This window comes from Odontesthes bonariensis, chromosome 12 (genome assembly GCF_027942865.1).
Source record: "Odontesthes bonariensis isolate fOdoBon6 chromosome 12, fOdoBon6.hap1, whole genome shotgun sequence".
In the NCBI taxonomy this organism is placed as follows: domain Eukaryota; kingdom Metazoa; phylum Chordata; class Actinopteri; order Atheriniformes; family Atherinopsidae; genus Odontesthes; species Odontesthes bonariensis.
Window position 1 is genome coordinate 29854589 of NC_134517.1, and position 23608 is coordinate 29878196.

At 41.2% G+C, this 23608-nt stretch overlaps 1 protein-coding gene and 1 long non-coding RNA gene across 3 annotated transcripts; one reads left to right on the forward strand and one right to left on the reverse strand.

The window, feature by feature from the left end:
* Positions 1–261: 261 nt before the first annotated feature.
* pla1a (phospholipase A1 member A) lies at positions 262–22477 on the reverse strand. Of its 2 annotated transcripts, none has more exons than XM_075480072.1 (11): positions 22161–22477; positions 15291–15507; positions 14696–14873; positions 13529–13637; positions 12507–12608; positions 11652–11744; positions 9202–9384; positions 8562–8651; positions 7366–7471; positions 5156–5311; positions 262–1245 (listed from the first exon to the last, which is right to left on the reverse strand). In XM_075480072.1, exons 1-11 carry the CDS (start codon positions 22225–22227, stop codon positions 1155–1157), a joined length of 1392 nt encoding a protein of 463 aa, XP_075336187.1. In that variant the 5' UTR covers positions 22228–22477; the 3' UTR covers positions 262–1154. The 2 variants fall into 2 exon arrangements, with proteins under 2 accessions (XP_075336187.1, XP_075336188.1); XM_075480073.1 differs by having other exon boundaries at positions 263–1245; positions 9202–9366; positions 22161–22468.
* On the forward strand, positions 14504–16421 carry LOC142396882 (uncharacterized). The gene is made up of 4 exons (XR_012772564.1): positions 14504–14880; positions 15255–15989; positions 16059–16277; positions 16350–16421. It is a non-coding gene; the product is annotated as an uncharacterized LOC142396882 (long non-coding RNA).
* Positions 22478–23608: the final 1131 nt, after the last annotated feature.

A 23608-nucleotide genomic window follows, 5' to 3' on the forward strand; every position in this document is an offset into this window, starting at 1 on the left:
ATTTTGTTGTTGTTGTGACCCGTTTGGTTCCTGAATGCATTATGACCCGGGCTAATGTGTGCTGAGGGTTCAGCTTGTGGTTCTGACTTCAGAAAATGACCCATTTTAATCAAGAAGAAATTGTCTGACCTCATTTTTGGTGATACTTTGAATGCTGTAGACCATGTTTTTTTTAGTGTGTATTACACAAATGGACACTGAATTGTTCTTTTTCTGTCACTGATAAGAAAAAAAGAGACTGATCAGACGAAAATGAAGCATAAATGTTTTTTTTAAAAAGTCTTCATCGTGGGTCCAACATTTCTCCATAAAGCTCTTTGTGTGCAGTGTAGTTTGTTTTTTGACTGTCTGCTTCCTGTCACGTTCGTCACAAGACAGAACCCAGATTATCATCAAAGTTATTTATGTGCAACCATAAAAATAAGTCCCGGCTCATGCTGCTTCATCCAGCTGCAAAATTTAAACTTCAGCACTCACTGACTGCACATCAGAATAAAAACCTTTTAACTTTTGACTCTTGAAGCAGCATCTTTTGGCTTTTTTGTTGTATAAAATTCTGCCAGAGGCAACAACTGCAACAAAGGCAACTGTTTCCTCATTTGCTGTTTATATTGATGTACGTACAAGTAACAGAGTAATTCAATTAAGCCTCTCCATTTTGCTTTAGAAAGACTATCCGACCTCCTGACACTGACAGAGAAACAAAACATAGCACCGTTTATCGCTCTTTTTATTTCCTAAACTACTTGTGAGAGAATATAAAACAAACCTTAAAATCCGGAACATATTTCACAAGTCAGGCTCGGAGCTGAATAATCAGATCACAGGAGACTGGAGTGAGGTTAGAGCTAAACTTAAATTTTTTACAGACAAGATTATTATCATGGTTTCAGGCACAAAGTTAGAAAATCAGAGGTTTAACTCACCAACTTTGCATAAATGGTTGGCATTTTGTCCGTTAGTATTCGAGGGATAGGGTTGACTACATAAAATGAACTTCCATGAACCTGTCCCGTGAGATTTTACTCCCTCATTCTGTTCTTTTAACATCAAACAAGGTGGTTTAACTGTGAAACTGCCTCCATGTGAGTGTCACTTCACTGTAGATGGTTGCATTGCTTTCTTCTCAGAGTCTTTTGAGTCGGCCTTTCTCCTCAGAAGATCCCACACACCTGGACAAAGTCGTGTGACCACGGGGCTCCTCGTCCGATGCCAATGTTGTTCACACACAGCGGTTTCTCTTGCCTGAAAGACAAACGCACCTAAATCAAGCTAAAAATAGTGAACTCGAATAAATATTGAATAAGACAAACTTTGACTAAATGGAGCTGGAACAAAGCAGTTCAGCTCCATTTTTAGGCTTTTTGTGAGCTTCCCAGAGTTAACTTTTCCTTTCAGCTCAGAGTTAATAACCACCAAAGTCAGTCATGATCTTTAACAGGACGTGCCAAGTTAAAGGGATAGTTCAGGTTTTCTGAAGCGGCGTTGTATGACATACTTATGAGTAGTTTGAGCCTTGGCTGCTGTAGGCACAATGGGAAAAAATGCCCTTCCAAAAATAAGTAAGAAAAACAACAAATACAAGACGTTTTTGCTTGAAATGAGCAAAAAAATCTGCCAATGGAACTAGTGAAAATCGGCTTGTCAAGATTTCTTGAAATAAGATGTGATATTTGGGACTTTTGAGATAAAAGTGATCTTGAAATTAGCTTAAAAACCTCTTCAAATGTCAAAAAAAGCTTGTTTCATATGAAATCAAAACAATTTGTTTTCAAGACTTTTTCATTTAACAAGATATTCCAGATGTATTGTCTTCAAACAAGTCCCCATATCTGGCTGAAATAGTACTTGTTAGGCAGTTGTGTTTTATATTAAGTGTAATGAGATATTTTGACTAGAAATGAGACAAATATACTTGGAAAGACTTTGATTTTTTCCAGTGCAACAGTCAGAGCGCTCTGTTTTTGGAGAGGAAGGGAGGAATTAGCATGGGGGGCCAAGCTAACAGCCACTGAGAATTTTCCCCATCTATAACAACTCAGGCTTGTCGGATATCTTCCTTCTGGAAATTACTTCTACACAGACTAACAACATTTATATTTTTACTGTATTGTAATTGTTGTTTTCGAATTAGAGCGGCAGAACTATGAGTCACAACTGATCAGCGGCAGGATATGTCGGCCAGCCGCCGAGCACGCAGTAACGGGAAGCAACAAGGGTGTTGTTCAGTCAGTAGTGACAAAGCATCAGTGGTCTGATGCAGTAGTGCAGGGCTCTCAAACTGATCCGTGAAAGGGCCGGTGTGGCTGCAGGTTTTTGTTCCAACCCTGCAGCAGCACAGCTAACTTGTTTCATTCAGTCAACATTCAGAGACCTGGCCATCACCATGGATGACTCTGTGGTGACATCAACCCGGACTGCGAGGAATCTGGGTGTGACCCTGGACGACGAACCGCCATTCTCGCCAAACATCGCATCAGTGACCCGTTCCTGCCGATTCCTCCTCTACAACATCCGGAGGATTCGCCCCTTCCTCACCGACAAGGCAGCACAGGTGCTCATCCAGGCTCTTGTCATCTCCCGCCTGGACTACTGCAACTCCCTCCTTGCTGGCGCCCCGGCTTCTGCCATCAGACCTCTGGAGCTGGTTCAGAAAGCTGCTGCTCGTCTGGTGTTCAACCTCCCCAAGTTCTCCCACACCACTCCCCTTCTCCGCTCTCTACACTGGCTCCCTGTAGCTGCTCGCATCCAGTTTAAGACTCTGGTGCTAGCCTACAGGGCAGTGGAAGGAACAGCTCCTTCATACCTCCAGGCTATGGTCAAGCCCTACACCCCCGCCCGACCACTTCGCTCTGCGGCCACCAGGCGCCTGGCTGCCCCGTCACCCAGGGGTCTCTGCGCACAATCGACACGGTCACGGCTTTTCTCTGTTCTGGCACCCCGATGGTGGAACGATCTCCCGACTGATATCAGGACAGCTGAGTCGCTGCCCATCTTTCGCTGCAGGCTGAAAACCCATCTCTTCAGGAAAAACTACCCTGATCCGTCCTAGTTTCTTTACGCACTTATTGTTTCCTCCACCACTGGCACCCTCTATATTTTCATTACCCCTACCCGAACCAGGGTTTGCATCCCATTCCTGCTTTTCTTACCTCTTTTATTTCTTCCCCTACCCGAACCAGGGTTTGCATCCCCACCCCGCTGTGACTGGTGTGCAGTTGGTGAGAGGCTGAGGTACCTGACTTATCGCACTTACTCTAGCACTAGTTTTGCTCTTAGCTGTTTGGTATTGGAAGGAAATGCACTTATGATTTCTTGTGACCTGAAGTTCTTTTGCCTACCGATGTTGAACGCACTTATTGTAAGTCGCTTTGGTTAAAAGCGTCTGCAAAATGACCGTAATGTAATGTAATGAACTGTCTGCACTGAAGGTCTTAACCAGTTCAGCAAAAAGTACTATTGCACTGTTAGCTCAGAGCTGCCGTGTTGTTGTTATTGGGGGCGTCCTTACTGGAGTGAATAAGCTGTGCTGCAGGGGCGCGTGTCGATGACATCATCCCAGTATATGCGTGTGTAGAAAGCTTCCTATAAGCCCCCTGATAGCCCCCAATAACAACAACACGGCAGCTCTGAGCTAACAGTGTAATAGTACACGTTCATTCATTCATTCGTAGTAGATGAATGTATTTAATGCCAGAAATAAGGTCCAGGGCTGTGTTGGAAACCATCTACTACATACTACTTACTTGTAAACGGCATACTCATCGATCAGACAGTATGCAGAGCGTTTACCCACAATGCATTTCGCTCCTGCCCGAGCCGAAATCAGCAGGCCTGAAGCTGATTTCGCTTAAGCTCTAAACTCTGTAAACTTTAGCAACATTTGAAACATTTTCAGCGTGTTGAAAACCTGACAAAATACCGGCTATTTACAATTTTGTTCCCACGAATTCAGCGCTACTAAAGCTAGCCGCAGTGAGCAACACACTTCTGGTTATTTTCACAAAATAAAATACCCGTTGCCCTTTATCATAGGGAAAGCCATTACGATACAATTGTTGCTTTTGTTTTGAAAACAGGAAGTGAACCTACCCTCGTTGTAGCTAGCTTGAAACTGCCGTATTGACAGGAAATGACGATCGGCGACGTCACGTTACGTTGCATCTTGGGTAGTTTGAGTATGAGTAGTAACCTCATGATGCAGCATAAGCAACATTTTGGCGAATCTAGTATGCATCCGGAAACTTAAAAAAAGTTAAAGTTAGTATGAGTAGTATGAGTAGTAGGAGTAGTAGGAGAAGTAGGCGGTTTCGAACACATCCCAGGTTTTAAAAAAACAAACTTCCCCTTTAAGTTAGTGTTCAGTTAGACTGAACTGTCTGCACTGAAGGTCTGAACCAGTTGAGTTGACTGAATGAAAGAAGTCAGCTGCGCTGCTGCAGGATTGGAACAAAAACCTGCAGCCACACCGGCCCTTTCACGGTTCAGTCTGAGAGCCCTGCAGTAGTGACATGTGACAGATCTACAATGTAGCCCTCGCTGATCAAAGTTTGAGTTGTTTTAGAAGGTGAAGGTCTTGTTTTGTCCCTGGTCTCAGCAGCTTCTCCAAACAGAGAGCGTTCTGCCCCCTGCAGGTAAGGTAACTGCTCAGAAGTACCTCACACAACCCCACCTCATAAAACCCGAAATATCCCTTCAAGATAAATTTCGAACCTTCCACAACTTTAATTCAAACATCAAAGAGGGTGGTTTGTGTGTAAGAGTTTGAGCCTTAATGTTAGAAATTTAGAATTTCAGAAAACAGCAATCTTAAAGGTTTTCTTCCCCTAAAGATGTATCTCATACATTCACTTTGCTGCAGGGCTGGAACAGTTTAGATGAATCTGATATAAGAAGAAGTCTTTAGCTGCTGACTCGTCTTCTGTGTATTCTTCCACCGATTCAGCTACATTTGCTTCATGTTCATCATTCGGGACCAAAGAATAAACAGAAGCTTTGAGTTGCTATGTTAAAATCTCTTTAGAAGACGCTGAGCTTGAGGGTCGATAGGTGAGAAGTGCAGCTGAAGTTTCAGATTTTTCTGCCTGCCGACATTCAGGCGATGAGGATTTGATCCGCAGAACACTTGGAAAGTTCTTGTTTTGTCCACACAAACCTGAGGGAGGGGAGCTCCAGCAGACACACAGACTTGAAGTGGATGTCTCCCTGCCTGTAGAAGCGAGCTCCGGTGTTTTTCAGCCTGATGGAGCTGATCTCACACAGAGCAGCAGGGTGAGCCAGCACCGTCCTGTACACAGTCGTATCCTTCTGACTGCAAGAAACACACAACGTGCGTGTAAGTAACGTCACAGCTGCACAGACGAGACAAACAAAACACTTGGGACAGTTATTGCTTTTATTATCGTGGCCCTGAGGTGCAAAAATACAGCGACCCCTTCACAAAAGACCCAAACATTTCACTGACATTGAACAAAAAGCAACTAACTGAAAGCGCATCGTGCCACAAAAGGAGCTTTGTCAAAGGTTGTTTTGTTGTTGAATGACTGTCATTTATTGTTGTTTTCTTTGTTTTTTTTGTAACATTTGGTGCTTTCTGGATAATTGTTACAGCAAGCTGTAAATGTGGGTTTGTTGATGCGTTTTCAGAAATGTTCTGTTGTGTGAAATGTTGAGTTTTCTGTTTAATTGTTTTGTGAAAAGTGCATTTGGTTTTTTTGTATAGTGTGTTTTCTCATTTGTTTTATTTTTTTTTGTGTTCAAATATATTATTTAGGGAAACGTTGTTGTCGGTTTCCTTTTTGTGTTGTTATTTTTGGTTTAGTTTTAATCTTCAGTCCAGTGCTGATGTGTATTGCACCTCAGCTTTACTGCATCTGTTATAACCGATAGAAGAATTGTCTTTATTGTCATTGTACAGGCATCTATACAATGAAATTAAACGTGCAACCTCTACAAAAAGCATCTCTAAAAAGTAAAAAAAGGGTTAAAACTAGAATAATAAATAAATAAAAGGCAGACAAGAAAATATACATAATTCATTATTTCTAATTCCTGTTCTGAGGGTGATGTTGCACTTAGTCTCACTGAAGTATTATTGTAGCGTGCTCAGATGAGAGTTTACGCTCCTGACAGCCCAGGGAAAGAAGCTGTTTCTCAGTATTTGTTCTGCTTGGTATGCTTCTGTACTTTCTGCTGGAGGCCGACAGGCTGAGCAGGTGGTGTTCTGGGTGGAGGTGGTGTTTGATGATCTTGCCAGTTCTAGAGAACTAGGCATCGGGAGCTCGCAGCGTCATGCAAAGAAGGCAGGGGGGCAACCGATAGTCTTTTCGGCTACTTTGATCACACTCTGCAGCTTCTTTCTGTCGCCCACTGGGCAGCCAGCAGATCACAGACACAAGCAGGTCCTCTTTGAGTTTGTTTCTCTGAAGGATCCTCAGGAAATGGATGCGCTGCTGAGCCTTTCTCACCAGTGATGCAGTGTTCTCTGTCCAGGAGAGGTCCGCAGATATTCTCAGTTGTTTAAAGGAAGGGATGTTCTCCACCAGTCTCAGTTGAGGTAAAGGAGCAGTTAAAGCGTTTTTTTTAGTTTTTTTTTTTAAATCAACAAGGTTGAATGTTTCCTTGTTTACATGAAAACAAATAATGAGGAAATGTATCCACACACTCTTATTGAACTCTGTGAACCTGTGCTGAGGTACTTCTGCTGTCTCAACATTTCTGCATCAGTTTCGTGCACCTGGCTGAAGCTCCTTTCCTCTCTAAATAGAGCCTCACCTTATTTCAGGGAGTATATAAAGAATTTGCTTACGAGCTAAGACAGGAGGCCGCAGCTGAATGAAGAGAATCTAATTATTTTTGCTCTACTTTACATTCGAGTTTAGATTTTACTGTAAGTATAGATGCTATAAGCATCATTTTTCTAAACTTTTTCTGTACTTTTGTTCAAGCAGGTTGATTGCGGATGTTATGGTTTGATTAGCAAGAACGAACTGCACTGCCAGCAGCTGACCTGTTCAAATTAAATGTCTATATTTGAGTCACATAAATGTTTTCACTGCCAAAAGGCAGCTGTTGCAGATCAAATACAGACTTTCCCCCTGCATTTGTTAGTTAACAGCTATTTATTTGCCCACTCACTGCTAAACTGTAAGGTTTCACCATTTTATTTTTGAGCGGGATATTTTGCATTTGGACAGAAAATCTATTCAGTGATAATTTCCTGCCTTTATATAAATGATCAAACGGTCCACGGGCTGAACTGAATAGAGCTCGCCCACAGTGACATTAACAAGTGAGGTCTGTGGATTCTTTTTGGTTCTCTGAACTGTAGGATACTTAAATAACCATTAACTATGTGCTACTTACAGCCTGAGCCGGTCCTCTGTTCCCAGGTTCCCAGTCGTCAGCGTCACTTCCACCTCAGCACTCTTATCCAGGGCGGAAACTTCCAGCTTCAGCAAGATGTGATGAGCTGAGGAGAGGAACATTAGCACATTATATGAATATTAATATGTTGAAATAGTTTCTTTCCACTATTTAGGACAAAATAAAGGCTTTATAATTCAGGCCGCTTCACTAGAAAGCTGGCGTTGTGCAGCTTTTTAAAGATCGATGGAGGGGATTTTAAAGTTGTTCAACCCTTCCTCACTAAATGCAGAAATAAGACACCTGATTCACAGAATAAACCGGTGTTTTGTATAAATAATAAAACTTTTCCATTTCTTTGGTTGCATCTGTGAAAAACAGCAAAGATAACACAGTCTGACAGACAGAAAACAGGATTTCTGCAGCAACAAGGTGATTCCCAAAGAGCTGTTAGCTGAAAACTTGGCATATCTCAGCATGGTGTGCAGTGTGTCCTTAAAACATTTGAGGAATCTGGACAAGTGGAGGACAAAAGAAGAAGTGTCAGGCCTAAAAAACTATCTACAGCAGATGAACAGGATCTGAAAGTGATGTCCTTAAGAAAGAGGAAAAAATCCAGCAAAGACCTGACACAGGAGCTGAGAGATGCATCTGGACCTTCAGCTGATCCATCTGCTGTTGGCCCAAGCCTCATCAGAAATGGGCTCATGGAAGGGTGGCTGTCAAGAAGCCGTTCTTAAGGAAGGGAAACAGGGAGAAAAGGCTGAGCTGTGCCAAAGGACACAAGAAGTGGGCTGAAAATCAGTGGCAGCAGGTCTGATGGAGGGATGAATCCTCCCCAGAGCCCGGAGCTCAACATTACTGAAGCAGTGTGGGATCATGTTGGCAGAGAACGCAACAAAAGGCAGCCGACATCCAAAGAAGAGCTTTGGGATGTCCATCAAGAAGAACTGGAGAACTATTCCTGAAGACTCCTTAAAGAAAGGACAGAAAGCTCGTCTGAGAGGGTTCAGGCTGTGTTGGAGGATAAAGGAGCTCAGAGCAGATATTCAATTTAAAGCTGTTGAGAGCTGTACAAACTCTTTATTGCTGCATGTAAATAATACTTTTTCTGGTTAAATATGAACAAAAACAAAGACATTGGAGATGGCTGAAGACATTTGCACAGAACTGTTCTTTAAACAAACAACACTCACTGCAGAACGGTGGCGAAGAAGTGGTGAGGAGGAAGACTTTCTGCTCCCTGGGAATGGGTGACGTGTCTATCCCACAGTTTTCTGATAAACCTGAAATAAACACACTCACAGAGTCAGAGTCACACTGTAGGTTTACATGGCTGCATCACAACTGAAGCAGGACCCTCATGTATTGGGGGCTGAAATGATAAGAAGCTGCCAGAAGCTGCCGTGTGACGAGACCTGACCTGCTGGCTGAGAAGTCAAATCAACTGGTGTTACTGAGACTGGACAGAACAAGACACCAGTCATCCAGTTTATATTTTTATCTTTTTTCTAGTTTCACGCCTGATTCAGTGATGTTAGTTCCACCAGTCACCAGTTTGATCTTATCGTAACTTAAGAAGCACTCACACTAATCTTATGTGGTTCGTTCTACTTATTAAACCGTATTATCAGTGACGTGGTGCATTTACAATGATAAAAGAAGCAAAAAGATAAGTTTTTCAATGCTATATAAATCTTTATTTTCTTTTTCAATCACTGTAAGAACCCTCCTTATAAATCCCCCCTTGCTTTTATGTGTAAGTGAGACAATAATGCAGAGAAAACCAGCAGCTCATTCAAGGCTGCGGCAGCCATTCTGCAGGTGTGTGATTACCTATCACTGGACACGTTCCCTGGAAGACATCACAGTCCATACAGTTTCCTTTCAGGAAGTCCTCATAACTGGAACAGGGGATCCCCATTAAGGGGCACATGCTGTTCAGCGCGCTCATGTAGACGTGCACCGCCCTCATGTGGTCACAAATCACATAACCGTACACTGGAAAGTACACAAGAACTGACAACAAACAGGAGCACTAAGGAAGCCACATGCCCAGAGACTACCACTGTCATCAAGCGACTTACATCTGCCCAGGTGTAAAACTGTGTTAAAACTGTGTTAAAGTAATCCAGGTGTAAAACTGTGTTAAAGTAATCCAGGTGTAAAACTGTGTTAAAGTAATCCAGGTGTAAAACTGTGTTAAAGTAATCCAGGTGTAAAACTGTGTTAAAGTAATCCAGGTGTAAAACTGTGTTAAAGTAATCCAGGTGTAAAACTGTGTTAAAGTAATTCAGGTGTAAAACTGTGTTAAAGTAATTCAGGTGTAAAGCTGTGTTAAAGTAATCCAGGTGTAAAACTGTGTTAAAGTAATCCAGGTGTAAAACTGTGTTAAAGTAATTCAGGTGTAAAGCTGTGTTAAAGTAATCCAGGTGTAAAACTGTGTTAAAGTAATTCAGGTGTAAAACTGTGTTAAAGTAATTCAGGTGTAAAACTGTGTTAAAGTAATCCAGGTGTAAAACTGTGTTAAAACTGTGTTAAAGTAATCCAGGTGTAAAACTGTGTTAAAACTGTGTTAAAGTAATCCAGGTGTAAAACTGTGTTAAAACTGTGTTAAAGTAATCCAGGTGTAAAACTGTGTTTAAGTAATCCAGGTGTAAAACTGTGTTTAAGTAATCCAGGTGTAAAACTGTATTAAAGTAATCCAGGTGTAAAACTGTGTTAAAACTGTGTTAAAGTAATCCAGGTGTAAAACTGTGTTAAAGTAATCCAGGTGTAAAACTGTTAAAGTAATCCAGGTGTAAGGTGCCGTTTACACATACCCGGGTATTTTGAAAAACGAAGACCTTTCCCTTCGTTTGTGCCTTTCGTTTACACACAAACGGAGTTTTTTCCTCCGAAAACGAAGCTAAAAAAAAACTCCGGCAAAAGTGGAGATTTTTTAAAAACTCCGTTTAGCGTTTGTGTGTAAACTGGTTGAAAGACGAAAACGGAGTTTTCAGAATGGAATGCGGAGTTGTCGTCATTGTACAGAGCCCCGCCCCTATCCACCATAGTGGCAGGATAACGCCATTCATTGTTTATCTGGCAAGCATGGAGGTACTAGCAGCATTTATTTTGTTGAGAGCTATACTCGCTTGTGTGATTTTGAAAATTACAGTCATACAAAGTATTGAACAACAAAGGCGCATTACGGCGCGGAGGGCAACAATTGCGGAGCTTCTGTTGGCAGACAGAGCCCGGCCATACCACCGCCAGCGACGGCGATTCTGGATTAGACCCGGACGGACTGCTTTATGGTGGGAAAATTTTGAAAATGGCTTTGTTGTCCCGGAGGAATGGAGGGAAAATTTCAGGATGTCACGATTTTCACTCCTTTCCCTAGCAGAACTGCTACGCCCGCACATCCAGGGTGAGAGTACTCACATGCGCGCTTCTGTTGATGTTGTGAAGAAAGTTGCCTGTCAGCGGTTCTCTATTAGGCTTCTGATTGGCTTGTGTGGAATTCTCATTGTTCTAACACTGCCACCGTCAGGCTTGGCGTAATTTAACAGCTCCTGATAGCGTATTTCTTCGGATCAATGTAGACGGGGTTTTTTTTAAAAACGGGGCTGTGTGCACGGGTTTTTTTTTGAAAACGAAGGTTAGAAAATATGCGTTTTTCAAAATACCCGGGTATGTGTAAACGGCGCCTAAAACTGTGTTAAAACTGTGTTAAAGTAATCCAGGTGTAAAACTGTTAAAGTAATCCAGGTGTAAAACTGTGTTAAAGTAATCCAGGTGTAAAACTGTGTTAAAGTAATCCAGGTGTAAAACTGTTAAAGTAATCCAGGTGTAAAACTGTGTTAAAGTAATCCAGGTGTAAAACTGTGTTAAAGTAATCCAGGTGTAAAACTGTTAAAGTAATCCAGGTGTAAAACTGTGTTAAAGTAATCCAGGTGTAAAACTGTTAAAGTAATCCAGGTGTAAAACTGTGTTAAAGTAATCCAGGTGTAAAACTGTGTTAAAGTAATCCAGGTGTAAAACTGTTAAAGTAATCCAGGTGTAAAACTGTGTTAAAGTAATTCAGGTGTAAAACTGTGTTAAAGTAATCCAGGTGTAAAACTGTGTTAAAGTAATCCAGGTGTAAAACTGTGTTAAAGTAATCCAGGTGTAAAACTGTGTTAAAGTAATCCAGGTGTAAAACTGTGTTAAAGTAATCCAGGTGTAAAACTGTGTTAAAGTAATTCAGGTGTAAAACTGTGTTAAAGTAAAATCAGCTTCTCCTCAGGTTTCTCTAAACTTACTTGATGCAAATCTGGAGCGTGCGCATCCAGTCTGATCCTTCCCACCGTTCAGGAAGAAGTCCACATGACCGACCGGGATGGAGATGCCAAAATCTGTCACAAGAAAACCTCATCAGCACCGCAAACACGTAAGCTGAGAACAACGTCTGTGCTGTGATTTATTTGCTGCATGGTGTTATGATCACCCGAGAACGTCTCAAATGTTTTCTCTATTTTACAGATGTCTGTCGGCTGCTGTGGGCTGGCTGCTGCTTCATTTCTCCACTCCGCCATGTTGGTGGAGAGGCAGAATAAGCTCAAGCGAGCCTGCCTGCAACTTCTCACATAACTAGATCTTGTTAAGCTGCTAACTGGCAACAAATCCACCAAGTTGGCAACGCTGCCTCAGCCAAGGGAGCAGCCACCACTAACCCCTGACTAACTTCTCCGTGCAGCCCGTGCAAGGTTCTCATTTCATGCTGGGAAGAGATATAGATTAGCATATTCATGAGTCCCCATTCACCGATTAGAAGAAATAGGTGTAGAGTAATACCCAAGCCATTTTAAAGCCATGAGAGTTTTTGTTTTTGCTCTTTTTGAATGGCAAAAAACTTCAAATTGTACAAATTTGAGGAACGCAGATGAGTTTTAAGGGTTTTAATATTTGCTGGAGAGGGATTGTAACAAATGTTTGCACGTTAATTAATACAAATCTGTTTTATGTCTCAAACACAAAACATGAGTCTCAGTTTATGTTTTTATTTCTTTGTAAAATGCTGCTTTGTGCCCAGCATTTAGCTGCCCAGGTCTCAAACGTTGGGCGAAAAATGTGCTTTCTAAGGCTTTTTGTGTGGTGTAAGTTAAAGTTTTCCTCACAGTCAGAGTCTGTGTGGATGGCATCAACAAACTGAGCGTCAGATGGGTCCAGCCGGTCGTAAGTGTCAGCTCCTTTAAACATGGGTCCAGCGGGGTCGAGACCTAAAAAAAAAACAAGAAGGAAAACTCAGAATAACAGGTCATTAAAATAAAAATCCCTCTGTAAGAAGATAAATCAGGCGGGTCTCTGGTCTGTAGATGAAAGTGGAGAACCTTTAGTAAAGCTTAATTACAGTGGCTGGTTGTGGAGGGAGGACAGGACAGAGCTAAACTTTCTCTGTGAGAAAGAAAAGCTGCAAATGGAATGAATGCCAGCAGCAAGAAGGAGTAGAACTTGGTAGTCTTTGCATTTCTTCTCTTTCTTCTCTTGAATGTTGACTACCAGAAGGATATAAAAGCGCAAAAATGAAATTCTCCTCATTATTTTAGCTCTAACTGAAAAGTCTGGCAGCATGATTAACTGCTCTCCCAAACAAAACTCCCCAAACCAAAAGTCTCGCTTGTTAAATTGTCAGACTTCTTGAAGTTCTGTCCTCTCTGAATCTATTCCCGCCGGTGCTTGTGTGGCCTGAAAACCACACAAGCCTCCCCACTCAGACAACAAGGCCCATATCACCAAGTGAACAGTGGTGCATTGTGGTGCGTGGTGTGTTATTGAATGAGAAGACTGAGCCTCTCCACAGGGCCTCTGAGTGTCTCTTGTCAGAATGCTGTTGTGCTTTGAAGAGGCCTGCTAATTTTCCGACGTCACACTGGGGGCTCTGTCAGACACTTGTGGGGTCTTTCATTGTCTGGCCTGGTTGTTTACTAGGCTTACTAGGCTGTTTAGGTGTAGCAGCAGAAAACTGGCACTTTTTGTCTTTTTCTAACCAGCCAGAAATACTACAGAAGGCGTGCCTCAGATTTCTGTGATGCATCGAGTAAAAGAGGGATATTATTTTGGAACTGAGCAGGAGCATAGGCGAGGCAGGATTGATATAAGCTCTTCCAAACTTTCAAGTGTTTCCATGGTCGACACTCACCTGTGATTCTTCCTATTTTTCCTTCGAACAGAGTCCCCACAAAACCCGCAACATGTGCTCCAAGACTGACCCCGATAAAGTGGAAGGACTCGGGTTTGCATCCGTGTTTCTGTTGGACAACACACATGTAACATTTTAATCTTAACTTGACAGGCCTGTGGTGTACACTAAACTTTTTTCTATTAGCTTCTTTTATTTCTGCATGACCACAGAGCAACAACATATTTGAAAGGTAGCAGTTATAATATAAGATGATTGATATTCTCTCAACTGTTATAGACATGACAAGATACGATACAACACTCATTTCTAAAGTTATAGTAATTTGTGTATCTTAGTGTTGCACTAGATTTATGGAAGTTTTTCTGTGCCATCAGAGTTTGGATACGAATTTCTAATATTGAATTTTTACAGCATCAAAATCAGACTTTGAATTTGAAAAACCACACAGTGTAAAAAAATTCAACATCTAAAAAAAAATTCAGTGGAAAAAAATTCAACTTCAAAAAATTTAGTGGAAAAAGAACCAGACTCAACATCCGGGTAAACAGGGAGAAGCAATCGATCCCTGTCTCAATTCATCCAACATCAGCCAATCAAGTTACGCTCCATTGGACAGATCAGCTCAATAGATTTTAGTAATATCTATTGAGATAGATATGAATAGATATTAGTAATATCTATTACTCAATTTTACTAACACAAATGGCAAATAAAGTAAACTCACTCACCGAAGCACCATGGCTGATCTGTCCAATGGAGCGTAACTTCATTGGCTGTCGTTGAATGAATTGAGACAGGGATCGATTGCTTTTTTGTCGATCTTTTTCCACAGAATTTTAGATGTTGAATTTTTTTTCCACTGATTTTTGTTTTTAGAAATTGATTTTTGTTTACACTGTTGGTTTTTCAAATTCAAAGTCTGATTTTGATGCTGTAAAAATTCAATATTAGAAATTTGTATTCAAACTCTGATGGCACAGAAAAACTTCCATATAGTTTGTTATTTTGTCATCTACATATGGCTTCAAATTATGTTCATGTAAGATTTTACATTGTTTTCTTTGTCATGGACTTCCCTTTACAAAGTTTATCATAGAAAAAAAGATAAGTGTTCTTCACTTTAAAATAATGAATAATAACAGCCGCCTCTTCTGTTTCTCTCACCTGCATCTGGTTGATGAGGACAGAGATCTGCAGAGCCACCTCCCTGTAATTCTCCACCACTTGGTTGTAGGCCAAAGAGGCGACATAGAGCCAGTCCACCACCAGCACATTCACGTCCTGAGCCCTGAGCAGGGACCGGGCCAGCTCCTTCACCCAGGACGGCTTACCCCCCAGGGCCCTGTGAGGTGATAATTTTCAGTTTTCTGACCCATTTCAATACGTTTGTGGGCCAATCAATCAGGTCTACAAACACTGACAGAAGTTAGAGCTACAATTTTCTATTCTACTCACTTTTGGGAGGATGTTTGCAAAATAAATGTGCTGATGTTGTAACAGGAATAATTTTTAGTGTTACTAAAAGACTTTTGAGGCATTTATTGAAGTCTTTAATGTTAATTAAACTTTGTAAACTTTGTGACTAAATGATGCATACAGTAAATAGGTTTATCATTCAAACGAGCCAGCAGAACCCAGATATATCAAAAATATAGAAATCTGGAACAGTGGTAATCAAATTTTGTCCGTTGTCTTTGTTTTAATGTTGAATGCCCTCATTCAGAAACTGATTCAGGCCCTTCAAGAGTCTGCTCCTCACCTGTACCCGTGGATTATGACCTTTGTAGGATGGGAAATGTTGAAGAAAGAAGTGTTGTTGCTGAGAGACTCCTGGTCAAACTGTTGTGCACAGTCCAGGTTTTTTCTGGTCAGCAGCAGGTACTGGACCCGCACTTTAACTCTCTGCTGACGATACTCCAGCCATGTGCTGTTGTTGAGCTCAGCGCACTGATCACCATCCTGCTTTTCAACAAAACCTGATGGACGCAAAAGGATTTAATGTCATGACGACCAGGCCTGACTGCTGCGTCAACCTCAAGTTCTACAAAATCTCATAATGAGGTCAGTCAATGCATCATGACATAGAGTCCACTTTGGTGAGTGGATGATAGAGCAATGATTGCACAAACAAAATTATACAAGAATAATCTGCAAAATCCTCTTTTAATCTTACACAATATCCCATTTATAAAGCCCGAGCTCTGTCCCATGTTCTCAGGTAACATCGTAGAGGAGAGGCTTTAACACTTTTTAAAATGAGATTGGTGTCAGGGAGTAGGATTTATGGCTGGGTTTTTAGTTTTCCTTCCTCCAGAGTACATATTTGGACGGGCTGCTTAGGCTGGTCATCTGCTGCAGGTGCTCTGCTTCCACACCTGCAGATCGTCAGCCTCATCACCGGAGAATATATAAGGAGCCGGAGGCCATCTACACGCCGCCGGATTGTTACTCTAACACGGTAACTCTCAAGCACTCCTGTGACTTTTTGATCACCGTAAAACTAATAACTTGTGAATGCTTTTCCCAGGAAGTTCTGCCCGTGACCTTTTCGAGCCAGAAGTCATTCCCCCCCGAGAAAGGACCTTCTGGAAGACACAGCTGGAACCGTTCCTATTGCACATACCTGCCTGCCCTGAAGCAGCCGTCCTCTATTCATTACCACCTGGAAGGAACCTACAAGCCCACTCCCTAACAGCCATCCCTGAAACCCGTCCACCTCTCCCTGGCAGAGGAAACTTGCCCCGAAGTAAGTCGGCTGACTGCTACGTTAAACTTCCTCCTCACACCTACTTTCCTAACCCTGTGTCCTGTGTTACAGAGGATCAAGCCCAGATCCGCCTCACCGTTCCGGACAAGCCCTTTTCCAATAAACTTACTTTACCGAATCCTGTATCTTCTGAGTGCTTTCTCTGTATGTGGGTCAGAAGTCTGAACAAAACCATGACAATTAAGAAAAAAGGTCAAAAGTCCTGATTAAATACATTTATTTAATTATTTAGTTTATGTGTAGCAGTACAATATGGACCTATGGTACTACTTCGACTATGATCCATGTAAAGTGTTTTTAGAACTTTATAATTTTCCGATTCTTTTATTATTCGGAAAACAAACAATTGGTGGTAGTGTAGGGGGTTTGGAGGGCCTTGCTTTCCATTCGTTTTTTTTGTCTATAGACCATTTGTGGGTCTTTTGCTGCTCATCACCATCTGTCTTTCTAACAGGATATGTACCACAGGCGTTTAAGCTAGCTTTAACTAAACTGTTGCTTTAACACCGTCTCTGGTCATGATGTTTTAGCTAATTACAAACCCACATCTAACATCCCTTTAATCTCTAAAATCCTTGAAAAAGTCCTTTTGAAACTACTGCCCATTTGCAGATTTATGGATGAGATGAAGAGTTTGGGTCAGGATTTTTCCTGGTTGGCAGCGGGATCTTATTGTTCCCTACAACCACACAATAACTTGCCACTCTGACTCCAGGCCGAGTTGTGGTTCCGAGAATTTCCTGGTCCAAAATGAGAGGCAGAGCTTTTAGTTTCCTGGTTCTTCTCATGGAACCGAAGATAGTCGTTCACAAAGGTGAGAAATGTAAAAAGCTCACAGAAGAACGCCGTAAAAGTGGATTTTAAACCTGCAATACACCTAGCAGCATTTCCGGTGCGAGAGAACTACAAACATGTCGTCTATCAGCGAACATCCAGTCTTCAATACAACTCAATGGAATTTACAAAATGTCAAATAAAACACGACAGAAGCAACTTTTCGCAACGAAATTTGATATGGATTACCAGTGCACACCAGTAACCACTCCGGTGAGTTGATGATTTTGAAAACGGACGTTTATGGTGCTTTTACGGACCTTTTAGTTTGCCCCATTCTTTCCATTCTGAAGCAGGTTGAGAAGAATCAAAATTAGGCAAATACCGAAGACAGCAGTAAACATCAAAAAAGCGGTGAGGGGGGTTCTAAAACATTGCAGACGACTCAGAAATGAGGCTTAATGTTGAAAATACCGGAGTTTTCCTTTAAGGTTCGGGTACCCAAAGTACTTTTTTTTTTAGGATTAAGAACTAAAATTACACTCCTTTAAGTTGATCCCCTGTTGAACACTACAGAAAGCTAGCTGTAGCCTTAGCCAGTTAGCTTTATTGCTTAATGCTAAAATCTACCGTGTTGATGTGAGAGTCAGTGGGAATGACAACAGGCTGAATACACTGGTCTTATACCAGTGTATTCAGCAATACAGTGCTTTTAATGCAGGACTTTTACTTTAAGAGTTTTCACATTTTTGTTTTTGATACTTTTACTCAAGTAGGCAAGGCAAGGCATCTTTATTTATATAGCGCATTTCATACCACAGACAACTCAATGTGCTTTACATAAAGACAAGGCATTTAAAAGATAAATTAAAACACAGTTAAAAGTAATCAAAGAAGAGGGGGAAAAATAAAGATATAAAAAATATTCATTAATTATTTAATTTAAAAGTGAAGAGTGCAGAGAAAATACTTTCAGGTGTCATATGCACAGCTAAATAGAACTGTTTTCAGCCTGGATTTAAACATTGTCAGAGTTAAGGCCTGTCTCGCATCTTCTGGAAGACTGTTCCAGATTTTAGGAGCATAAAACTGAAACACAACCTCACCTTGTTTAGTCCTAACTCTGGGCACCAGCAGGAGACCCCTCCCTGAGGTTCTTAGAGCCCGAGTTGGTTCATATGGCTCTAGCATGTCAGAGATGTACTTTGGCGCTTGACCATGAAGAGACTTGTACACAAGCAGAGCTGTTTTAAAGTCTATTCTCTGAGCGACAGGAAGCCAGTGCAGAGACCTGAGCACTGGACTAATATGGTCGTATTTCCTGGTTCTAGTCAGGACTCGAGCAGCAGCGTTCTGGATGTACTGCAGCTGTCTTACAGCCCGTTTAGAGAGCCCAGTGAGCAGGCCGTTACAGCAGTCTAACCTGCTGGACACAAACGCAGGGATCAGTATCTCTAAGTCTGGTTTAGACACTATTGCTTTGACTCTGGCAATGTTTTTTAGGTGGTAAAAAGCTGCTGATGTTACAGATTTAATGTGGCTGTTAAAGTTCAGGTCTGAGTCCAATATTACCCCGAGATTTCTAACTTGATAATTAGGTTTTAGAGAGAGAGTCTCAAGGTGACTGATAACACTTTCTCTTTGTTTCTGTGGGCCACAGACAATGATTTCAGTTTTGTCTGAGTTTAGCTGGAGGAAATTGTTTTGCATCCGCAGACTGATCTGTTCGATGCAGTAACACAATGTATCTACAGGCCCGTGTTCTCCTGCTGTCAGTGACACGTAGATCTGAGTGTCATCTGCATAGTTGTGGTAGGACACATTATAGCTGCGTATTAGCTGGCCTAGTGGAAGCATGTACAGATTGAACAATACGGGTCCCAGGATTGACCCCTGGGGAACCCCACAGGTCATAGCCATTTGGTCTGAGACACAGTTACCAATTTCAACAAAATATTTCCTGTCCTCCAGATAGGACTTGAACCAGTTTAAAGCACGACCAGAGATTCCCACCCAGTCTTCTAACCTCTGTAATAAGATCGCATGGTCAACTGTGTCAAAGGCAGCACTCAGGTCCAGCAGAACTAAGACTGTGACTCTACTTGCATCTGTGTTCAGGCGGATGTCATTTGTCACCTTGATCAGAGCTGTCTCAGTGATGTGGTGGGGCCTAAAGCCTGATTGGAAAGTATCAAAAGCATTGTTAGACAGGAGAAAGTCACTAAACTGTTGGTATACAACCTTTTCTAGGACTTTGCCTAAGAATGGCAGGTTTGATATGGGCCGGTAGTTGTTCAGTACTGTGGCATCAAGATTGCTCTTCTTTAGAAGAGGCTTAATGACAGCGGTTTTTAAGGCCTTTGGAAATGTTCCAGTCTGGAGTGAGATGTTGACTAGATGAGCGAGTTGTGGTAACAAACTGCTCAGCTGAGACTTTAGGAATCTAGTGGGCAACTCATCAAGGCAGCACGTTGATGAACTGAGGCTGCGGCTACACGGAAACGTTTTTCACTGTAAACGATACTTTTTCTTATCGTTTCGCTGTCGCGGCCACACGGAGCCGGCGTTCCCACTACCCCAAAACGATAGTTTTTGAAAACGGGTTCCAGAGTGGGAAAGTTTGAAAACGGCCTCGTTTTGTTTCCACTGTTACAGCTAAAACGTTTTTGCGTCAGTCACACGTTGACGCTGTGAGCCAATTTTAACACTTCTCTATTGTCTCACAGCGTGGCGTGACACAGTGGCGTGTGTACTGCATCGTTTCATCGTTTTCATCCGTTTTCGTCTGGACCTGAGTCTTTACAGCAGCGCGTTTCCGTGTGGTCGCAAGAATTTTCGTACCCGTTTTAAAAAAAAACCTCGTTTCGTTTTCGTGTAGACGTAGACTCAGACTGCAGATGGTCTCTTCGACTGTTTTGTCAGTAACAGGTGTGAAATGTGTCAGCTCTAGGTGTCTAGCTGGCTGTAAAGTAGTTATTTGTGTTGTGGAAATTATTGCATTTTTAATGCCTTGAACTTTGTCACTAAAAAATGTTGCAAACTAATTACACTTGGATGTAGAAATGAGTTCTAAAGGCAGTGAAACTGGAGGGTTTGTTAATCTGTTTACTGTAACAAACAGGACACGAGAGTTGTTACTGCAGTTTTTGATGATTTCAGAAAAAATATCTCTCCCTTGTTCTATGCAAAGTCTGGTTGAACACACATAGCTTTTCTTTGTAAGTCTCACAATGAACCTGGAGCTTTGACTTGTGCCATTTCCCTTCGGCTCTCCGGAACTCCCTTTTCTGTGCCCTGACCGACTCTTCTTTCCTCCATGGCGCCCTTTGCCTACTTTTAACCATTCTAACCTTGACAGGAGCAATGGTATCCAAAACATCTAAGAGACTTGATGTGTAAGAATTCAACAGATCATCAACATCAGAACACGGAGTGTTCTCAAACCTAATCATTTCCATAAACTGTGTCCCTGTTCTGTCATTTATGAGTCTTCCCTGAACAACTGCAGACCCAGCTGGTGTTTTGGGTAAAGTAGATAGGTCGAAGAAAACACAGAAATGATCAGATAAAGCAACATCGACGACATCCACGTTTGAAATAACAACACCCCTTGAAATGAGCACATCTAGAGTGTGCCCTCTGTTGTGGGTGGGCTCAGTCACATGCTGAGTTAGACCAAACATTTCAAGGACAGCAGTGAGCTCTTTAGCTTCCTTATTATGGGCTACATCCACATGCACATTCAAATCCCCTGTTATGACTAAACAGTCAAAAGCAGTGCACACAATTGAAAGTAGTTCAGTAAAATCATCAATAAAACAATTCTGTGGTGGTTTATAAATGGTGATATAAAGTATGGAAGATTGTTTTATCTCCATTTTGAATGACATATACTCAAATGATGAAAAAACCCCAAATGACAACTTGTGGGTGGGTATATTGTCCCTGAACATGGCACAAACACCCCCACCCCTCTAGTTTTCTCGTGTTTCAGACACAACATTGAAGTGAGGTGGACTAGACTCAATCAGGACTGCATTTGCTGTGTTTTTGTCAAGCCATGTCTCAGTTAAAAACATAAAATCAAGATTCTGAGAGGAAATAAAACTATTTATCAGGAATGATTTGTTACTTAAAGATTTGACGTTGAGTACTGCGTGTTTGAGATTAGTTATAGTTGAACTGAAATCTATATTTTTACAACTTTAAATATGTCTTCCAGCCTCTCCTCCTCTACCAACTCCTATTTTAAACTGTATTTATCCATTCAACCCCGTTACCCTAGTCTCAACCCCATTACACCAACATTTTCATACATTATATTTAAAAAATGCATTAAAAAGTAATTTAATATTTGTTGACTTCTGTCTAAAGGCTTATTGATTTTGACTGACTGAAGTTTCTTGAGTTAAACTACACTTTTGATAAAAAATGACAAGAGTGCTTTCACGAAAAGGGACCTTTCAGGCTTTAATCATTTTTATATTTGCAGTTATTGAATTAGTGTGGGGGACATCTGATTTTTATTTATATATATTATATGAAAATATTGATTTCTTCAGAAATACATTTTATGATCAAATCCAGAGAGCTTCCATTGTGTACATAACAGGGTTGAAGAATAAAATTGCCCATTAATAATAGAGAGCTAATGCCTGAGATGAGAAAAAAAAAGTTTTTCTGATAGTTAAAAATATCCTTAATGCTGTGGGATGTAAATACAAATGATACATTTTTGTAAGAAATGTAAAAATGTCAAAGTCCAATTTGAACCATTCTCTTGGAATGACTCAAATACTGCATTTTGAGGACATCTAAAGTAAATTTGAAAGCATAAAAGCAACCATTTTTACATTTGAAAACCCTGCCTTTTTTAACAGTTGTGTAAAATGGAGAGAAAGTGTTGAATTTAAGTGATTCTTTACACTGATCAGTCATCTAGTGTTAAGTAATCCCTCCCTCATGCTCTGACATAAACTCTGATTTCTGATTGACTGAAGCAATTTTAGACATGTTGGCACATATGCATTAAAAAATACCACAAATTCATCAAGCTGAACAAATTTCACTCATGAACAGACCGCTTACCCGCCACCTGTGAAGAGATGTAGAGCAACAAAATGGCGAAAAGGAGGGCTCTGTGCTTCCAAGGCATTTCTGTTGCAACTGAGAAGTGAATGGGGTGAGTTGCTGCCAGGGAGCTTTAGTCAGTGCTTAACAGTGCTCGGCTGCTCTGTTGAGCCTCCAGATTGGTCAATGGACTAAATCCCAGCTCCGTGTAGTGCTGAAACTCTGGAACAAAACTTCAGCTTTTTACTGGCAAACAGCAGACATGGAGAAGGAAAGACTCCATATAACAACCCAAATGAGCCCACAAAGTAGACTGGGTTTGTTTTCTCGTAAGTGCCACTATGACCCTGAACATATCCATAACAAAGCTCTCCCCCTGTGTTTTTCCCTCTGTTCATCACAGCCATCACATTCATTGCTGGGCTATTTCTCTCTCTCTCTTTTTTTTTTTTTTTGGCCCAGACTGGGTTTGTACTGAGCCAACAAGTGATTGGAGGTCTTTGCCTGGTGGTGAATCCATGACCTCGTTTGTGCTCAATGGCTGTTTGTTTTAAATGCTGGACTCTGGCCTGACTGCCCGCTGGGTTTTGTGGGTGGCGAGCTTACATTCTCTGTCTCTCGGTTGGTGTTTTTGAGAGAAAGAGAGAGCAGGAGTGTCAAAGAAAATTAGCTGAGGTCAGAGAAAAATCAATAAGCAGCTTAGTGGCTGTTCTGTGAATGCTGTTATGCAATCAGTGCTCTTTGTTAGCATATTAAAAAACTCGGTGCAGCTTTTAATTTGATTCCATGATGGAGATTTGTCCTTGAAATGTGTCTTCAGGTTAAAATTAAACGATTTGCCTCATAGCGTCCCCCACAGTATGACTTTGTATGACCACACAACCTCAGTAATAACTAGTATGCAAACACAGAAATGTAATCGTCTGAAACGAGGTCAAAGGTACTTCTTACAGCTGCTAAACCCGTCACAATATGTAATTTAGAGTTAAATATACATTAGACTTTGTTGGGAAAAGGAGGAATATTCTATAAATAGTAACTTTGGCTCTATATGTCAGACTTTTATGGGAGTTTCTTGTAAATTTGGGATTCTCCTTTCATAACATTTTCTCTATTTAGTGGAAACAAAACTTGAGATGAGATCTTTGATGGATAGATATGATGGAGCTTGGTCATTAAGAGCTTTACATTTACAGGAGAAGATTTTAAATTCTATTTTGAATTTAACTGGGAGCCAATGAAGAGAGGCTCAAACTAGAGAAATATGATATGTGCTGTTCTCATCAGAACTCTGGCTGCAGCATTTTAGATCTAGCTTTACAGAAAAATTTTTGGACAGTCCAATAATAAAAAAATAAAATAGTCCAATCTTTAAGTGAAAAATGCACATACAAATTTTTCTGCACCACTCTGAGACAGAATATTCCTAATTTTAGCAATATTATGAAGGTGAAAGAAGGCAAAAA